At 44.7% G+C, this 18,592-nt stretch overlaps 3 protein-coding genes across 5 annotated transcripts in view; 1 reads left to right on the forward strand and 2 right to left on the reverse strand.

The window, feature by feature from the left end:
• Positions 1–174: 174 nt before the first annotated feature.
• On the reverse strand, positions 175–3,129 carry dnlz (DNL-type zinc finger). 3 transcript variants are annotated; one of them, XM_027132556.2, is made up of 3 exons: positions 2,738–3,129; positions 1,637–1,776; positions 175–454 (listed from the first exon to the last, which is right to left on the reverse strand). In XM_027132556.2, the coding sequence occupies exons 1-3, from the start codon at positions 2,990–2,992 to the stop codon at positions 298–300; spliced, it is 552 nt and encodes a 183-aa protein (XP_026988357.2). In that variant the 5' UTR covers positions 2,993–3,129; the 3' UTR covers positions 175–297. The 3 variants fall into 3 exon arrangements, with proteins under 3 accessions (XP_026988357.2, XP_026988358.1, XP_047661439.1); XM_027132557.2 differs by having other exon boundaries at positions 2,733–2,919; XM_047805483.1 differs by lacking the exon at positions 2,738–3,129 and adding an exon at positions 2,544–2,707.
• Positions 3,130–3,838: 709 nt separating this feature from the next.
• Positions 3,839–8,202, reverse strand: nat10 (N-acetyltransferase 10). The gene has a single exon (XM_027132559.2). It carries the CDS (start codon positions 7,980–7,982, stop codon positions 4,911–4,913), a length of 3,072 nt encoding a protein of 1,023 aa, XP_026988360.1. The 5' UTR covers positions 7,983–8,202; the 3' UTR covers positions 3,839–4,910.
• A 27-nt stretch (positions 8,203–8,229) lies between these two features.
• The window catches only part of lrrc8aa (leucine rich repeat containing 8 VRAC subunit Aa), a 29,610-nt gene continuing 19,247 nt past the window's right edge, over positions 8,230–18,592 (forward strand). The window contains exon 1 of the mRNA XM_027132569.2: positions 8,230–8,382. The gene's annotated coding sequence lies outside the window, so the exon portion shown is untranslated. The remainder of the gene's footprint in view (positions 8,383–18,592) is intronic.

The raw sequence follows: 18,592 nt of genomic DNA on the forward strand, positions 1-18,592 counted from the left end.
AGGAGGCAAAGAGGAAGGCCAAAGAGGAGGTATATGGATGTAATTAATGAGAATATGAAGCTAGTGGGTGCAAGTGTTGAGGATGCAGAAGATAGGGATAGGTGGAGAGAGATGATTCGCTGTGGCGACCCCTGAAGGGAAAAGCCGAAAGAAGAAGAAGAAAAACACTGGAAATCTCTCCATTATGAATACTTTTCACTTACGACAGCATGTTCATCATTCACCTTTAACCGTACATTTCTACACAGTGTCAATTTCAACATGTCCAATTCTGAAACAGAGACTTTATGAGAAGAGTCACGATTTGTCAGAGTTGTCTGCGGGAGCTTTCTGTTCGTCTTCACTCCTCTGCATCGCTTCTTTAATCGTTTCCTCGGCAACAATCTCTAGGGCAGCGTCGTCTGCAAGACGCCTCACCGTCTCCCCTTTGGCTGCGAGAATCTCCTCGATATTTCTGTAAACACGAACAGCGGTTATAAAAAATAAAAACATAAAATACAATAACACCTGCTTGTGGTGCTTTTACAAGCCTCTTTTATTATTAGTGTCCCACATGTATTACTTTTCTAAGGTAGCTATATGTAACCACTCGAACCTTTTACTTTTTTAATATTAGATCATTTCCTCTTAAAATCTAAAACAGTTATGTATTTGCTTCTCACGATTTTTATTCTTTAATTTGTTTTACTGGTGAGTTATTGCTTACAAATACATATTTTTGCTCATATTTCTAAATACAAATTAAAAGGTCATTTTCACACTGCACTAGTTCTAAACTCAGCTTTTAACCTTACTATAAGAACGATTCACGTTTGTAATGTAGAAGCGGGGATTAGTGCGGCTTTTTTCCCAGGTTTACAAAACCTTTCTCTGAATCATTGTTTGCATGACTTTTGCAGCGTTAACCCTGAATTACAGCGTAAAACATAGAAGAATTAGTATGTTACACCTAGACACTTAGCAGAAACCCAATCATAAAGTGAGCAGTGCTTCCCTCATATCCCATGCTTTGTACAGGCACAGAAATCCTATGTACATAGTGTGCAAACAGTAGCTGCAGTAATTGAAAGAAACATTAAAAAAAGTAAAATGGTGACAGGAAATGATTTAATTCTAGCCAAGAAGAAACAGTTATTCAGAAAAGTGAAAGTCTGTTCATGATCAGATACAAGTCACCGCACTTAAAAGGAATAAAAAAAGAAATGCATAGAATTTACTCCTGTGTGTTTTCTTGCCCTTGTTGTCAACAGGTTTAAAAACAGATAAGTGGCGATATTTTACCTTACTGATGTGAATGTGCAAGTTGTTTAAAGACAACGACAACAAGATAACACTGGGTTCTGTTTTTCTGGGGTTTAAAAAGTGCTTAGGGGTGTACATATGGAGTGGATATATGCACTGGATGTATAGTAAAATTACTTTGATTTGGAGATGAGGAAGGAAGCATTTATGTCCGCTGCTCTTTCACATTTACATCATTTCCCCAGAGCACAGCGTTGTTCTAAAACAAAAACTTCCTGACATGGACAGTTTGATTAAAAACAAAACTTTTAAGCTGCTGATCAAATAATGATGCATGAATAATCTAGAGGTTCTCAATATACAGGAGAAATCCCTCTCTGTCAGAAACACACACCTCTTTCCTTCCAGATCAGAAAACCATCCCAGGTTATCGGCGATGATGTGGTGGTTCTGGCAGCCGGGACATTTTACTACAACAACGCCATTGTGATACGCCGTCTTGGAGATCTTCTTCATTGAACGTGTTGAACAAACCTACAGTCACAAAAATAATCAATAATCAATAATCACTTTATGTGTGATATGATTTACTGTAGTCAACTGAAGTAAACAGGATTTTTTTCCCCAAAAAATAAGAAAAGAAAAAATATGAATTATATTTCATATTTTGGTATTAAAATATCAATTAATGTCAATAATATGCATAGAATACTTTTGAAACATCAACCAGCACATCACTTAACTCGTTCCTACATTTCCTACAAGGCACCAGTTTGATTTAGCCCTTGCATCATCTCTACATCACAGCTTCAATGCTGTAAAGTTTGGCCGTTAGGAGATTGCAATACATCCATACGGCGCAAACAAATGTCATAGAGCACAGATGCATTACACTCTCTCAACTACTTTTGTTCTGGATTTAAAAATGAAAATCGCTGGAATGTTTACTCCTATTAAACTCCATTGTAACTGAGCTAGTAGATACAGAGGCTAAGCAGGTTTCCCTTGTGTGTGATCTCTTCATAGAACTCTGGTTTCCTCCCCACATCCAAAGTCATGCTTTGATTGGCATTTCTAAATTGTCAGTAGAAAGAGGGAGAGAGAGAGAGGGAGAGGGCGAGGGAGGGAGGGAGAGAGGGCGAGGGAGGGAGGGAGAGAGGGCGAGAAAGGGGGGGAGAGAAATAAGGGAGAAACAGAGAGAGAGAGAGAGAGAGAGAGAGAGAGAGAGAGATGGAGAAGGGGGAGAGAAAGAGAAACGGGGAAGAGGGAGTGTGTGTGTCTTTGGGGAGGCTCCAGATTACCTGCGATCTTTTGTCTGATGTCTACAGAAACGGACAGACGGTTAACGGTAACTGAGTTAGCGATGTTATGGAGTGACGTCACCGCGACACATGTCACTGAGTAAAACAGGGAGCTAACGGATTGGTTAAACACATCTCATACAGCTTCGAGTTAATCCCATCCTGTGTACCAGGGAGTTTAACACTCACATCACCTTGCATGTATACACCAGATGATAATGTGTTGACTGAATTGTTCCCAGTTCTTCGCTCCATGACGCTACAGCACTTTTAAACGTCCGCCGAAAGTCCAACTTATCTGAGTAAGAGCTAAAGTGTAGAACCCGCGGTGTGTGTGAACGCGTCCATGTTCCGCGTCCTGTGTGTGTGAATCTCCCCAAACATCCAAACACACGGGGATTCCACCGGAACAAAGGCGAACACAAACGACAACATGTCACCAACGACATGGTAGATTATTTATTATAAACCCGACTGTATTTTTGAAAACAAAACGCAATAATATTTGAGAATGAAGTACGTTGGTGGAATTCACGTGGAGTAGCTGTTTCACGTTGATGACGTCACCACGGCGCACAAACAACCGTCACGAATTCACCTTAAACGACCTTCAAAACAAAAGGATAATATCGGAATTTCCCGTTTGTTCTTAGATAACGTTTTATTTATTAGTATTTATATTAATACATTAATTATATTAAATTATAATATATTAATTATATTTACACATTAGATTTTAATATATCATATATTAAAACTGTTTTTGTTGTACTGTTTTGAAACACAAAATAAAAGCGTTTAATGGGGTTTACGTCATCATTACTGGACCAGGATTCAATCAAAACAATTGTATAAAATTACAAAAAAAATTATGGATTTATTTTTTAATTATGATTTAATATATTTAATTATAAAAAAAATGTAATTTGCTTATTCCCATTCAATTTCTTTTCATTTTTAATTAGCTTAGTTATGCCATGTTGAGCACACAAAACATTTAGATATTACATACGATAAAGACCTAAAAAGTCGTCTGATTTTTAATACATTTCAAATCAAACGTCCGAACGACAATTTGAAAAAATATAATCTTGTCTTCATGTAAATTTAAAATCATGTACAGTATGTGAAAGCATATCACATAGATCCAAAACAATGTTTTTGTCCAGCCTTTCATTATGGGATTGTACTAAATATGTTCAGAAATCAGACGTGACACTAAATACCAAATAAATGTTCTATAACTAACTATCTCTAACTTCACCTAACCTTACAAAAAAGAGAGAACCAAAACATAATACCACCTCTTTATGACACAATGTAGTACAGCAAATAAAACAGGAATGAGAAAAAAATTGATTTATGGCGACTAAATCCAAAACACAAAATGAAACCATAAAAAATATATATGCATGTTATCGTACATACATAGACACACATGCGAAATTTCACATATTACCAATCATTAAAAAATATCCTGATTAATTACAGCACAGTAAAAATAGCATGTAGTTGAATCATCTGATTCACACATCAACAAAGTCAACACAGTGGTAGTGACAGTTCAGTGGATAAGGCATTGTATTGCTTTTCACAAGGTTGCAGGTTTAAATTCCTGCATTGTTAAGCAGATCCTTGTCCTATAATATGTCCTATTTTTTCTCAGGTGCATCTTGTTCTTTCTGTATAACTACATCAGCCAAACAAGGTGTACTTACTTTTGTATACAATTATGTAATATTTTATGTGGAATTTGAAAAAAAAAGTTACATCTGGTAATTTAATATATTGCATTTCAAAGCAGCACTTTCTCTTTTGTGGCTTGTTCATACATTTATTCATCTTCAGGAAGCGCTTTCTCCTGGTCAGGGTCGTGTCACGTCTGGAGAATTTCCTGGAAACAACACACCACATCTCTTAAGTCAGTGCAGCATATTTTAAAGAAATGGAACGAAACCCACTTGGAGAGCATGCACTGTAACTCCACACCAGAGATCCAAAGATTTCCACTAACATATAGATGGTAACAAAAGTGAAAGAAAAAAAGCACCTTCTTAAACCCAAATTTTAAATCAGCTGTTATGATTTATTTAGGTTACAGTTTAAACTTTGAAATTCTTAAACAAAAATCTGCAAACAGTAATTAATAAAAAAACAAAAAAAACGCTTCGTTCAGTAATGATCTTCACATGGGGAAATGAGCTATAGATAGTTTTGTTAAAAAAAAAAGTGTAATTTAGAAAATAATGAATACATTTTGAAAGCTGAGATTATTAAGTGATAAAAAAAAGTGATGCACAGTCCAGTAAAAACTAATCGTGGGGGAAAGAAAAAAATAAAAATAGGGCTGGACATCTTGTCTAGTAATTATTTCTTTTTTGAAAATTTTCCCTTTATTTTGTTACTTTTCTTCATCTTCTTGCCCTCCCACTCCTTCTTGGTTGGCCCTTCCATCTTGCGCTTCTTATCACTCTTGATGCTTACTATTGCAGTTTGGCCAGCTTTCTTTAGCACTTGAGTCCACTCTTCATCGTCACCTCGAATCATGTATTGAGTAAGATCCATATCCTTAATCTTCTTCATGTCTTCCTTGTGTTTCTCCTCAAACGCTTTGGCAGCCTCGTCCAGTTCTTTGTGCAGCGCCTCGGATGTCGGCTCCATGTTAATGTCTTTAACGGGGGCCATCTCTGCCTCGACCGCCTTCTCCTGAGTGGCGTTGAACAACTGGACTACTTTACGCATGAGCCGGTTGAACAGGCCCATGAGCTGAGAGCTGGGCAGCTTTATCTCTTTCTCTAAATTATCTATAGATTTGTGCTGCAAACCAATTCCCAAGAGCAGAGCAGACTGTGCAGCAGACAGCGAAAGATCTCCCAGTTGTTTGAGGAAGAACATCTGTGCTATGGCAGGCACCATGTCCATAATCAGGTGGTAGTCAACCATGTTTCGGGAATACATTTCCAAACGACTCAGATCATATGCAGTGAACTTGGCGGTTAGTTCCGTAACCGTTAGTTTAGTTGGATTGTCTTCCTTGATGTTTTTGTTCTGCAGGATGTTTAATGCTAACGTGGGGCTGAAACTGCTAAACTGGTAGGAGAGAAGTGAGAGGAATCGCCGGCGGAAATCTTTCCAGAATGCCGGCAGCCACAGATTCTGTTCTGCTGAATCCTCTGTGTTCAGTTCCTTCAGCATTACACATGAGTGCTCCCCTGTCAGGTCATTTTGCGTTTGTCTTAAATACACTGGCACAAATCCAGCCTTTTTCCAGAATTTCAGCAGCTGGGCTGTGAGGCCATAAGACACACCCAAGTAATCCAGTCTCTCAGCAGGCCTCTCATTCAGCTTCAACAAGAGGGGTGGCAGATCCTTTCGAGGCGACACAACCTCTTCTAAGAGACTCATGGACTCACTGCTGACAGAGTTGAATGCAACTGGGGTTGGCTGCTTGTCATCCAAGAGAGCAAACTGTCCCTGGTAGTACTGCTGCAGGAGCTGCACCGTTCTGGTCCCATAACCCATCCCCTGGTAGTCAGGGTTCACAGCGATTCGCACCACCCTTCCACCAGAGAGACTCCCGAACGTAGAATCTTGAAATTGTTCCGATACAGTCCAAGGGATGAGGTCTCCAGAAGCCTTCTTCCCTCTTGACAAGCTGTTGAGGATGGATTGCTGGGAAATCTCCCCCTCCAAACAAACCTGCACAACTGCAAGGACCTCAGGCAGAGAGTTGTGTGTGTGTGGAACAGGGGGCAGCAAACAGAAAAGATGATGAGCTGGAGCATCTGAGAGCATCTGCAAATCATTGGGAGAGTTCTTATAGTGAGACGCTACGTAGAGTGCCATGAGACGCTGGAGGAAGGCTTCGGATGCTTTGTGGTAACAGAACAGTGTGTCACGGTTCACGTAATACAGCTCGCAAGTTTCAGGCAGTGGACAGCCTGAAATGATGCGTGGCACACTCATGCAGTCCAGACACAGAAGTTCATTCAACCATTTCTCAACAGGATCTCCCTGTGCATATCGAATAGACTCTTGGAGAGAAACCTCATGGAGCGTGCGTGCAGAAGCCATTCTGGCCGTACTTCTGGCCTGGTTTTCAGCTGAGAGACTCTGCTGGCTTTCTACACTTTGCTGCCGCAGCTGCTGAATCAGCTTGAGGGAAAGAGAGCGTCCTGTACCCTCGTACCCGTTGATCGTAGAAGACATGAACACAAGATAAGGCCCAAGCAGGTTTTTCACCAGCGGCAAAGGGATAGCAGCAGCCTCATCAATGACCACCAACTCTGCCTGACCTAACTTGACAGCGTCGGCAGGGTGGATGTACTGAATGGTCTGGCGATGTTCCTTGAAGATGTTAACTCTGACCACGGCTTTATTAAACTCCGGGTTCAAAGACTGGACGATTTCATAATCCAGATGTTCCTGGTAGTGAAGCACATCCAAGCCTTTGAATATGAACTCAAACAATGTGTGCAAATTGTCCGGGCTGGGTGACGTAACAAAAATGTTGGAATAGCCAAACGAAACAGCCCCAGCAATAGCTAATCCAAGTGCTGCAGACTTGCCACGTCCTCTGGCAGCGGTGAGCGCTACTGTGCTCCGTAGAGTCTTTTCCGAAATCGCTTCAATGAACTTCAACACAGCTTTGGCCTGATCCATGGTTTTACAGCATTCCACTAAAGTTCCCACTGACGGTGTGTCATGCAACGATTCTTTTAAGTCCTTGAGTTCCTGCTCGTGCGGCGGCAGAGCTTCGTCTTGCGTTTTAGGCGGCACGGGTTTGATGTTCGCGTTATGTTTGGAGATCGGCAGAACATTGAGTTGATCATCGGTTACTATACAGGTCTTGCAGGAGGACAGAGAAAGTATGAACCGTTCATTGAACCTTCCCACAACATCCTGATGTGCCTCCGTCCTGTAGCGTGAATGCACGTCCATCGCCATCGTGTAAAGCTGCTTGAGTGAGTTCATGCTCCTCAGCAATATGACCACGATACCACCGCCTTCTACCGTTTCAACGGTTCGAGCCAGAAGGTTTGGAGTTATAGCCTCGAAATCTTGAAGAACACACATGCCATAGGTGTTGCCAAGGATTTTATGGGTTTCATTGTAGTAGCAGTAACGGATATTAGTGGCCGCGACGAAAAGCTCGAACGGATCGTCCTGTTTAAGGTTCAGAGTTCCAGTTTTGATCTTTTTCTGCAGCTGCCTCATTCTTTTCTTCCGGTTACTGCTGAAGCCGAGCTCGTGCTTGTAGCACCACAGGACCGACGGTCGTGCGCGTACAGCGGCCTTGGAGAGCATGTGATGGAGGATCAGAACCTGGTCTCTGCCTTGATCACCAACAATCACAAACATCGTACGATGCTTCAGCGCGACTCCGTTCTCGATCTGAACACGAATCCGATTATCAACCTTCTTCCGGTATGTCGCCATGCTCAAAGCTCGAACGGTCCCAAAATAAATGCAGTAATATTTCTACAAAACTTTCTATGAGCTCTATAACACTAACACACACACACCTCCCGGACAAGCGCACATGGAACCGAATGCTTCCTCGTGCGAGATTTATCGCGAGATTTTAGTGCTCTGTACTGTGCATGCGCACAACTCTTGCGCATGTGCGTTTAGGTTTGATGCATCAAACTTTTCAGAGTGAACTATTTTCGTTGCTCCCCCATCTTCACGACTGACGCAATTTCCTGGGCGTGGCTTATAGCCTGCGTTCCTCTGCACTGTTGTATTCGGGTAGCTTAGAGCACAGCAGCGTCTCGTCACCACGCTGCGGTTCAGCTGGAAATGTGTCGGTTACAGAAACAAGACAGAACTAAAACCGGTAAGTGTGAAAAGAACCCTAGTTGTTTATGACACTATTTTTTTAATTCCGACTCTGTTTTTTTGAAGCTTTTGTGGTTTAAAAGCAAAAGTGTACGAACATGCGACAACAAGAGCCAACGGCCGGATTTTAAACTGCCGCCTGATGTTACAATGAAGGCATTAGATCATGTTCGTTATCTCTATGTAGTGAAAAACTTCTCATTTATCCTGTGGAATAAGTTGTTATTCATCTTTCTATGCCTACTGTAAGCATCTTAAGTAAACGCTTCTGTGTGGTTTGTAGTAAAACTCTGTGTCCTCTGGGAAGCTGTTTGGGATTCAGCCACATGATCAGAACAGAACAGTGCAGTACAATATGAAATCAGGGCTTATTCACCCTACACAGTGCTACAGAGAGATACTGGGCATTATTACTTACTTGCATTTGCTTACATTACTTACTTACTTACTATGCCTTATGTAGGTGCCCTTGGTAGTGGGATTCTGTGTGCTTGGTTGTAAACTATGTCCTTTGTGGTACCATTTCATCCACTTGATCGCTGAAATGATCTGCCTGATCCCTCGAAATGATCCGTCTGATCCCCCAAAATAATTAATTCAGCTTCTGTAATTGTACAATTTAGGACATGAGAATAGCAGCTTACTCTGTAAATGCACTATTTTTACACTAGTGTGTGTTTTGGTTCATTGGCCCTAGTGTTTAGGGTGAGAGGGTGGTTTACTCTGAACCCAAGCTATGAACATGTTCTATTAGGTAATCACACTCTGAAAATGCCTTTATGGTCTTCTTGAAGCATTCTTTCAGTTCATTGAATTACTGATTCAGAATCATGCTTTAGTGCTCGACATGATTACATCCTCATTAACAGCTCACGGGATGAATACATCAGGTACATCAGGGCAGGAAGAGCAGAACATTTAGTTGCTGAGTTCCTGCATTTTTAATGTACACTAACAGTGAATAATGGCCCCATGGCTCAGAATATGATCATGTTATTGAGGCTGGTCCTGCACAATGCAGTCTGGACTTTGTACGTTTAATGGTTGATGTAGTTGTTATGAGCGCATAAGTCCGAACGTTCCTAAAAAGTGTCCGAGAATTCATGTAAAAAATTTTTACATTTTGGCAAGTCAAGTTTATTTGTATAGCACATTTCATACACAGAGGTTATTCAAAGTGCTTTACATTTATAATTTATAAGAGAGAAAAAAAATATATATGAAAAATAAGAAACACACGATAAAATCATAACAAAAACAAATAACAATAAAAGAATTGTCAAACCTTGAGAGTTTCATCTTTATTTCCGAATACAATGACTTCGGTTTTGTCTTTGTTTAACTGGAGGAAGTTTGACGCATCCAACTGTAAATTTCATCAATGCACTTACATAGAGAGTCAATGGGGCTGTAGTCATTAGGGGACAGGGCTAAGTATATTTGGGTGTCATCTGCGTAGCTGTGGTAAGCAATTTGGTTCTTTTTCATTATTTGACCAATTGGGAGCATATACAAATTAAAGAGAAGCGGTGCAAGCCCTGTGGGACTCCACATGTCATGGATGTCCACTCAGATTTATGGTTACCGATGTTCACATAGTAACCTCTCACATAGTAACCTCGCCTCTTTTAGGTATGATTTAAACCATTTGAGGACCATCCTAGAAATCCATACCCAGTTTTCCAGTTTATGTAAGAGTATGGTGTGATCTACCGTGTCAAAGGCAGCACTAAGATCTACTAGCACTGATATTTTACCTAAATCAGAGTTTAAGCAAATATCATTTATCTTTATGAGCACTGTCTCTGTGCTATGATGCTAGTGGAAACCAGATTGAAAATTGTCCAGATAGCCATTTGAGTTTAAGAATTTGTTCAGCTGATTGAAAACAACCTTTTCAATGATCTTGCCTATAAAAGGAAGATTTGAGATTGGTCTGTAGTTGCTAAGAATGGTTTTGTCTAGGTTACTCTTTTTTGAGGAGAGGCTTAACAATTGCCGTTTTTAGGGACTCTGGAAAAGTGCCTGTGAGCAGAGAGGTATTTACTATTTTTAAGAGGTCAGTTTTGGTTATGTAGGACAGACGCCCGTGACAATCGGTAGGACATCAGCAGTTACAGTTTGGATAAATACCCTCGCCATCCACTTGAACAGCACCCATGTATCTGCTTATTCCTGCAATTATCCAATCAACCTGTCATGCTGCAGCTGAACAATATATCCGATCATTTCAGATACAGCTGGCATTAATATCAAGTGTCGTGAATATGGTTTGAGCAGACAGGAAGATTGTCGCAATTCAAATAACCACTCGTTACAGCTGTGGCGAGAAAAAAACACCTCAGAATGCACCGTGTGGTTAAACTCAAGGCTGGCAGGCTGCAACACTGGTTGAAGAGGACAGGAAAAACAGAGATGTGGGTCAGGAATAAAAGCTCCGACACCTGATTTTGACATTTATACCAATCAGACTGAACATTAAAACCACTGAGAGGTGAAGAAAATAACATGGATTATCATGTTATAGTGGCATCTGTTAAGGGCTGGGATTTATTAGGCAGTAAATGAAGTCAGCTCTTAATGATCATGGGTTGGAAACAGGAAAAATGGATAAGTGTAAGGATCTAAGTGACTTTGACAAGGGCCAGATTATGATGGTTAGATGACTGAGTCAGAGTTTCTTAAAAACAGCAGGTCTTGTGGTGTGTTCCCGGTATGCAGTGGTTAGTACTTACCAAAAGTGCTCCAATGAAGGGCAACCGGTGAACTGGCACTGAAGGCTCATTGATGTGATTGAATAGTGAAGGCTAGCACGTCTGGGCTGATCCCACAGAAATATACCTTGAATGAACTCTTTCCTGCTTTCAGCAGGATAATGTTTCCCGACACACTGCATAAATTGTTAAGAAACAGTTTTAGGATCATGACAAAGACTTCACAGTGTTGGCTTTGCCTCCAAATACCCCAGATCTCAATTCAGTCGAACATCTGTGGGGTGTGCTGGACAAGTCTGATCCATGGAGGCCCCACGTTACAATTTACAGGTCTTTAAATGATCTACTGTTTATGTCTGGGTGCCAGGAGACCACAGCACACCATCAAATGTCTTGTGGAGTCCAGGTCTGAAAGAGTTAAAGCTGCAAGGGAAACTTGCACTATATTATACAGGAGGTCTTACTGTCTTAATGTTCTGGCTGATTGGTGTTTCAGGATGTCGTTATAGCTCAATATTGTCATCGTATCACCTGCGTCCCTCTTACTGTAATGTAACTAAAATGTAGAATGTGGACTTGGGTATACCATAGTGTTGTTGGGCTCTTAAATATATATATAATCAATACTTTGATATATATATATATATAATTTTATCTTTATTTGATTGCAGATTCAGATTTTAGCAGCCCTGATAGTAGTTCCAGCTGTAGTCAAATTATGTTGGTACACTAGCTCTACCATGACATCGTTTCTACGGTAACGCAATCTGCATGACGAAAGTGTAAAAATGAACAGACTCAGAAATGTTATTTAACAAAGAAAGTCTAAGAAAGAAAGACAAATGCTGTTTATTAAACATTTATTGAAGTCTCCAGTGTCAGCACTTTGTAGCAGGACATTCTTCACGTGGGCTTGTTCAGGACCGAGGACTGAATCCAGTTTCCTATTTACAAGATGAGATGTTTGTTTCTTTTTTTTGTTTACAGCTTGTAATCACTCGTAATAACAAGTGATTTCAGGAACTCGATTCATGGACACTTAACACTAAATGGAACCACTACCGGTGAAATGTTTCTAAATACGTTTACAATTGTAACTGTTGGGTAAACTTTTGTATAAGAGGACTTTAAAAAACAAAACCCACAGGACCTTCATTGTGTCAGGTCGTATCACACCCCTGTAGTGGGTTGTTTTCCTGTAAGTGTGTCAGGGTTTTGTTCTTGCCTCTGTTATCACTATGCTGTAACTGGGTTTTAGACTAGGCGATTATTGTGACAAAAATGTATTACATGCACACGTCTGCTGTATACTGTCCGGTCATTTCTTTTCCCAGCGTTAACAAACACTCAAGCACAAAAACCCACACAAGCAAGACAAACAGGAAAAGAAGGATTGAGTCTCTCATAACATAAGCAGATGCTGAAAGTGATGTATTATATCTTTTAATTGTGTCTCGGTCAGGCCTGCTGAGCGTGCGCGTGTGTGTGTGCGCGCGCGTGTGCACGCACTCATGCTATCCAATCGCACAGTTGTTGGAATGCATGAATCATCATGCTGCACAGCAACCGTAGATTTCCCCTTTGGCTACAAAATCCTTGCTTGGCCTTCTCACATGCACAAACATGACACAACAAACTTCCTCAGGCCTTTTAAACAGCGATATCACGTGTAGGTTGATTTTGTGTACACACACAATTACACATGCGTACACACACACAGAATTTCCATATAACAGCTACCTGATTGATGCCAGGGTATTGGTGTCTGATTGTTAAGAGTTTCTGTTAGACTTGGACAGCTGCTCTTGTTTTCGTGTGCAGTAGACAAGTTCATCACTCCACCAATTACGGCGATGATCTTGCATGATGCCGGGTTCAAAACTTCAGAGTGGTTTTTCAACTACACAGAAAAACAAGTCCAGGTTCAAAGCAAAGCCAGTCCAATCGCTTCTCAGACTCGGTCCACAGCCCTTGAAGTATCAGAAATGTATTGTACATTTGGAAGCCACAGGATCTTGGTGGCTCTTCACTTGTCTGTGCACGGTTACGGGGAAAGTCTATGGTTGGTTGTTTTGCAGTGGCAAGCAAATAACCTCCTCTTGTAGGTGAATGTTGGCTACATTACATGGCCTCATGGCTTAGTGGTCGCACGTTTACCTTATATTTCTGAGAGTAGGAGGTTCGGCTCCTGTCTGCTCCTCGGGTGTGTGCGCACATTTGTGCCCTGTGATGTGTTGCCAATCAGCATCATTGCTTGAGTCCACTGTGAAAGACTATGGGTTCCCCAGGACCCTGTGCAGGCAGACTAAGCATTACGGTATGCGGTGGAGGTTATGATGGTTTTAGATTATTTGTGTACAGCATATGTTAATTTTATATTTGTAATATTTTAGCTAGTTTTATCTACTCTGCCATTGGGATGACCTTGCATCTACATCACACAGCACAACAGCTAGCCAGCACTGGTTCGAAACTACAAAAAGTCCTTCTGCCTCATCTGTCCTTCATTGAAATTGGATATAGACAGGTTTTTGTAGTGTACGGGTTATCACTTTCACCTCTCATGCAAAAGGTCCCCGAAAACTGAAAGAAACACATTATAGGCAGATTTATAGGAGTTGTGGCTCAGAGGGAAAATCTCTATCGTTCTGATCGGAAAGTTAAGCCTGTTGGGCACTTAAACAAGGCTTTTAACCATCTCTGCTCCTCTGCGTGGTGTTCTTTGAATGTGGGGGTAAGAAATTCTCCCCAGCTGAAAAAAGGCTCTTGCTAAATTCTCCACATTTCTCTATATTTAGCTAATTCACTAAGCTATGTTTAGAATTGGTGAGGATGGAGCATAGCTTGTCAATTGTTAATGTGAGGCACATCTCAGAAACCAAACAATAAGTGATTGTTTTAGTTATAGTCATGAAGTAAATGTTAATGGTTAAGCATGAAGAGTCCTGAGTTAGCAGCACAGGTCTGGTGGACTCTCCTGGACAGCTGTACACTTATATCATCACTGACACACATAAAGGTCAGTTTGATTTAAAGGCCACTGTTTTGTGTGTGTGATTATTGCCTCATTTTATTTGATGAGGTAATGGACCGATGTTTAACATTTAAGGTGACTGTGTGTGACCGTGTGCATAGTGTGTTTTTATTTATTTATTTATTTATTTATTTTAGTCGATTTGTTCATTCTGACATGAGTTACGGAAGCAGCAGGTAGGGACAGGGTGTCCTTGGAGAATCATGGTTGCAAGACAGATCAGACAACAGGCCCTTTGTGTGTGGATGTGTGTGTAAAAGTTAGAATGTGTGAGATGGAGAGAAAAAAAATTCCGGCAATGGAGAGTGTGTATGAGTATGAGTGAGTATGTGTGTGTTTTTATGGGTCTAAAGTACAGAAACGTGAGAACTAAGCATCAGCTCTAATATTTAACACGATTAAAGAGAATTTTTCTTCATTTATCAAAGTATGATAACTGGAATGAGTTCAGCTAGAAAAGCATGTGCAGACGCACATGCGCACACACGCACACGCACTCTGTTTTAGGCCCATTGTAAACATCCCCAGAAGGTCTGGTTGTTTGTGTGACAGTAAAACACTCGGCGTGTTCAGCGTTCATCAGACGGTCTGTGGGTGGAGTGTCTGAGACTGACATAAAGAAGACGGACACACAGGAATGTCCTCAAACAAAGCAGCTCTTTTCACTGCTGTGTGAAGACTTCTGTGTGTCTTCATGCAGGGGTTTATTTCCCCTGACTTCAGGTACTAAAGAGAGAGAGAAGGTTGTCTTAAATCTTGTGTGCGTGTGTGTCCCCCCCCCGTGTGTGCGTGTGTGTGCCCCCCCCGTGTGTGCGCGTGTGTGTCCCCCCCCCGTGTGTGCGCGTGTGTGTCCCCCCCCCGTGTGTGCGCGTGTGTCCCCCCCCGTGTGTGCGCGTGTGTCCCCCCCCGTGTGTGCGTGTGTCCCCCCCCCCGTGTGTGCGTGTGTGTCCCCCCCCGTGTGTGCGTGTGTGTGTGTGCGTGTGTGTCCCCCCCGTGTGTGTGCGTGTGTGTGCGTGTGTCCCCGTGTGTGTGTGTGTGTGTGTCCCCGTGTGTGTGTGCGGTTCCCCCCCGTGTGTGTGCGTGTGTGGCCCCCCCGTGTGTGTGCGTGTGTCCCCCCCCGTGTGTGTGCGCGTGTGTGTCCCCCCCGTGTGTGTGCGCGTGTGTGTCCCCCCCCCGTGTGTGTGCGCGTGTGTGTCCCCCCCCGTGTGTGAGCGTGTGTGTGTCCCCCCCCGTGTGTGTGATCGTGTGTGTGTCCCCCCCGTGTGTGTTAGCGTTTGTTTCCCCCCCCCCCGTGTGCGTGTGCGTGTGTGTGCCCCCCCGTGTGCGTGTGTGTCCCCCCCCGTGTGTGTGCGCGTGTGTGTGTCCCCCCCCGTGTGTGTGCGCGCGTGTGTGTGTCCCCCCCCGTGTGTGTGCGCGCGTGTGTGTGTCCCCCCCCGTGTGTGTGCGCGCGCGTGGGTGTGTCCCCCCCGTGTGTGGGGGTGTGTGTGTCCCCCCCCCCCCGTGTGTGTGTGTGCGTGTGTCCCCCCCGCGTGTGTCCCCCCCCCGTGTGTGTGTGTCCCCCCCCGTGTGTGTGTGTGTGTGTGTCCCGCCCCGTGTGTGTGTGTGTGTGGGTCCCCCCCCGTGTGTGTGTGTGTGTGTGTGTCCCCCCGTGTGTGTGTGCGTGTGTGTCCCCCCCGTGTGTGTGCCTGTGTGCGCGTGTGTGTGCGTGTCCCCCCGTGTGTGTGCGTGTCCCCCCGTGTGTGTGCGTGTCCCCCCCGTGTGTGTGCGTGTCCCCCCGTGTGTGTGCGTGTCCCCCCGTGTGTGTGCGTGTCCCCCCGTGTGTGTGTGCGTGTCCCCCCGTGTGTGTGTGCGTGTCCGCCCGTGTGTGTGTGCGTGTCCCCCCGTGTGTGTGTTCGTGTCCCCCCGTGTGTGTTCGTGTGTGTGCGTGTCCCCCCGTGTGTGTGCGTGTGTGTGCGTGTCCCCCCGTGTGTGTGCGTGTGTCCCCCCCCCGTGTGTGCGCGTGTGTCCCCCCCCCGTGTGTGCGTGTGTGTCCCCCCCCCCGTGTGTGCGTGTGTGTCCCCCCCCGTGTGTGCGTGTGTGTGTGTGCGTGTGTGTCCCCCCCGTGTGTGTGCGTGTGTGTGTGTGTGTGTGTGTGTGTCCCCGTGTGTGTGTGCGTGTCCCCCCCCGTGTGTGTGTGGGTGTCCCCCCCCGTGTGTGTGCGTGTCCCCCCCCGTGTGTGTGCGTGTGTGTGGCCCCCCGTGTGTGTGCGTGTGTCCCCCCCCCGTGTGTGTGCGCGTGTGTGTCCCCCCTGCGCGTGTGTGTCCCCCCCCCCGTGTGTGTGCGTGTGTGTGTCCCCCCCCCGTGTGTGAGCGTGTGTGTGTCCCCCCCCCCGTGTGTGTGAGCGTGTGTGTGTCCCCCCCGTGTGTGTGTGCGTGTGTTTCCCCCCCCCCGTGTGCGTGTGCGTGTGTGTGCCCCCCCGTGTGCGTGTGTGTCCCCCCCCGTGTGTGTGCGCGTGTGTGTGTGCCCCCCCGTGTGTGTGCGCGTGTGTGTGTCCCCCCCCGTGTGTGTGGGGGTGGGGGTGTCCCCCCCCGTGTGTGTGGGGGGGGGTGTGTGTGTCCCCCCCGTGTGTGTGCGTGTGTGTGTCCCCCCCCCGTGTGTGTGTGTGCGTGTGTCCCCCCCGCGTGTGTCCCCCCCCCCCCGTGTGTGTGTGTCCCCCCCCGTGTGTGTGTGTGTGTGCGTCCCCCCGTGAGTGTGTGCGTGTGTGTCCCCCCCGTGTGTGTGCCTGTGTGCGCGTGTGTGTGCGTGTCCCCCCGTGTGTGTGCGTGTCCCCCCGTGTGTGTGCGTGTCCCCCCGTGTGTGTGCGTGTCCCCCCGTGTGTGTGCGTGTCCCCCCGTGTGTGTGCGTGTCCCCCCGTGTGTGTGCGTGTCCCCCCGTGTGTGTGCGTGTCCCCCCGTGTGTGTGTGCGTGTCCCCCCGTGTGTGTGTGCGTGTCCCCCCGTGTGTGTGCGTGTCCCCCCGTGTGTGTGCGTGTCCCCCCGTGTGTGTGCGTGTGTGTGCGTGTCCCCCCGTGTGTGCGTGTGTGTGCGTGTGTGTCCCCCCGTGTGTGTGCGTGTGTGTGTCCCCGTGTGTGTGCGTGTGTGTGTGTCCTCGTGTGTCCCCGTGTGTGTGTGTGTCCCCGTGTGTGTGTGTGTCCCCCCGTGCGTGTGTGTGTCCCCGTGCGTGTGTGTGTGTGTCCGGCTGGTGTTAGAAGGGGAGAGAGACAGAATCATTTAGGTGGAGACAGAGAGGGAGAATAGGCAGAGAGAGACAGAGGTCAAGGGCTAGAGACGGACAGATAGGGTGACTGTGTTAGAGAGGGAGAAGTAGACAGAAGCAGAGAGGAACAGACAGACCGAGGTAAAGGAACATAGAAGGTGACTGACATGGTGAAGGAGAGGTACTGTAGACAGAAGCAGAGAGGATAAGACCGACTAGTAGAAAGAAGGAGAGACACAATGGGGTAGGTCCTCAGACAGAATGGGAGAGAGAGTGATACAAACAGATGGACAAGAGACGAAAACAGACTTGTGTTATAACTTACACACACTGTAAGCTGAGCTTTATCAGCGCACACACACACACCTCATTGCCAGTAAAGCACAATGAACTGACTGGAATTGAATTAAATTAAGAAGCACTGGGAAGTGGAACAGTTTTATGGCTACAGAGAGAGGTGTGTTTGTGTAGAAATGTGGGTGTCTGGGTGTCTGTCTCTAGATATGTGTGCGTGCATGTGTTCCTGTGTTTGTTTGCCTGATTACTGAATCCCCACCCCAAATAGTGTGATTAGCCTGCAGTTGTGCTGAAAAAGGAGCCGCCCAGAGATTGACTACACACAGACAGAGACACACATACGCACAAAAAGAAGAGCGTCTGTGTAAAAATATTTGCTGTCCCCTTACTAGCTCATATTTTTTGTTATACACACACCTATTTATTTGTAGGGATTTCAAATTAAAATACTTGAGAATACGGGTTGTAGCTAACAGACAATCTAACTGCACACGGCAGCTTGCAGTCACGCTCCATTTTTCCACCACTGTTTCCTCCATCTTGGCAGCATTAGCATTGTGAGGTAAAACAAGCCTTCAGCTCTACAATCAGAATGATCGTGTGTGTGGGATAATGAGTTGGCTTAGAGACGTCGTTCTGTCTGTGCTGAGTCACTTTTCCTGACTCCATGATCTCTCACACATTCATACAGTTTCACACCAACAGCATCTCACCAAGTCTCACTTCCTCTTTCTCATTCGTTTTTGATGTTTCATCTCTTTTTTTTTCTCTTTTTTTTTCTCTTTTTTTTTTTACTTAACTCCATCCCCCCACACTTCTTGTCTATTTCTTAAAAAAAAAAAAACCTTGGTGCAAATGGCTGTATTCAGGGCTCAATAAATGTTTGGCAAATGTTTGCAATCAGAAAAATTGTTGGCTTAGAATCGTTTG

The sequence above is a fragment of the Tachysurus fulvidraco genome, chromosome 21 (assembly GCF_022655615.1).
Source record: "Tachysurus fulvidraco isolate hzauxx_2018 chromosome 21, HZAU_PFXX_2.0, whole genome shotgun sequence".
NCBI classification, from domain to species: Eukaryota; Metazoa; Chordata; class Actinopteri; order Siluriformes; family Bagridae; genus Tachysurus; species Tachysurus fulvidraco.

Bases quoted from the DNA above. Each gene is read 5' to 3' on its own strand.
- dnlz (XM_027132556.2), bottom strand. From the start codon at position 2,992: ATGTCGTTGGTGACATGTTGTCGTTTGTGTTCGCCTTTGTTCCGGTGG. The intron at 1,777-2,737 runs GTGATGTGAGTG...TTGTGACTGTAG, and splicing joins ATCTGGTGTATACATGCAAG to GTTTGTTCAACACGTTCAAT. The intron at 455-1,636 runs GTGTGTGTTTCT...TCGTGTTTACAG, and splicing joins TCTGATCTGGAAGGAAAGAG to AAATATCGAGGAGATTCTCG.
- nat10 (XM_027132559.2), bottom strand. From the start codon at position 7,982: ATGGCGACATACCGGAAGAAGGTTGATAATCGGATTCGTGTTCAGATC.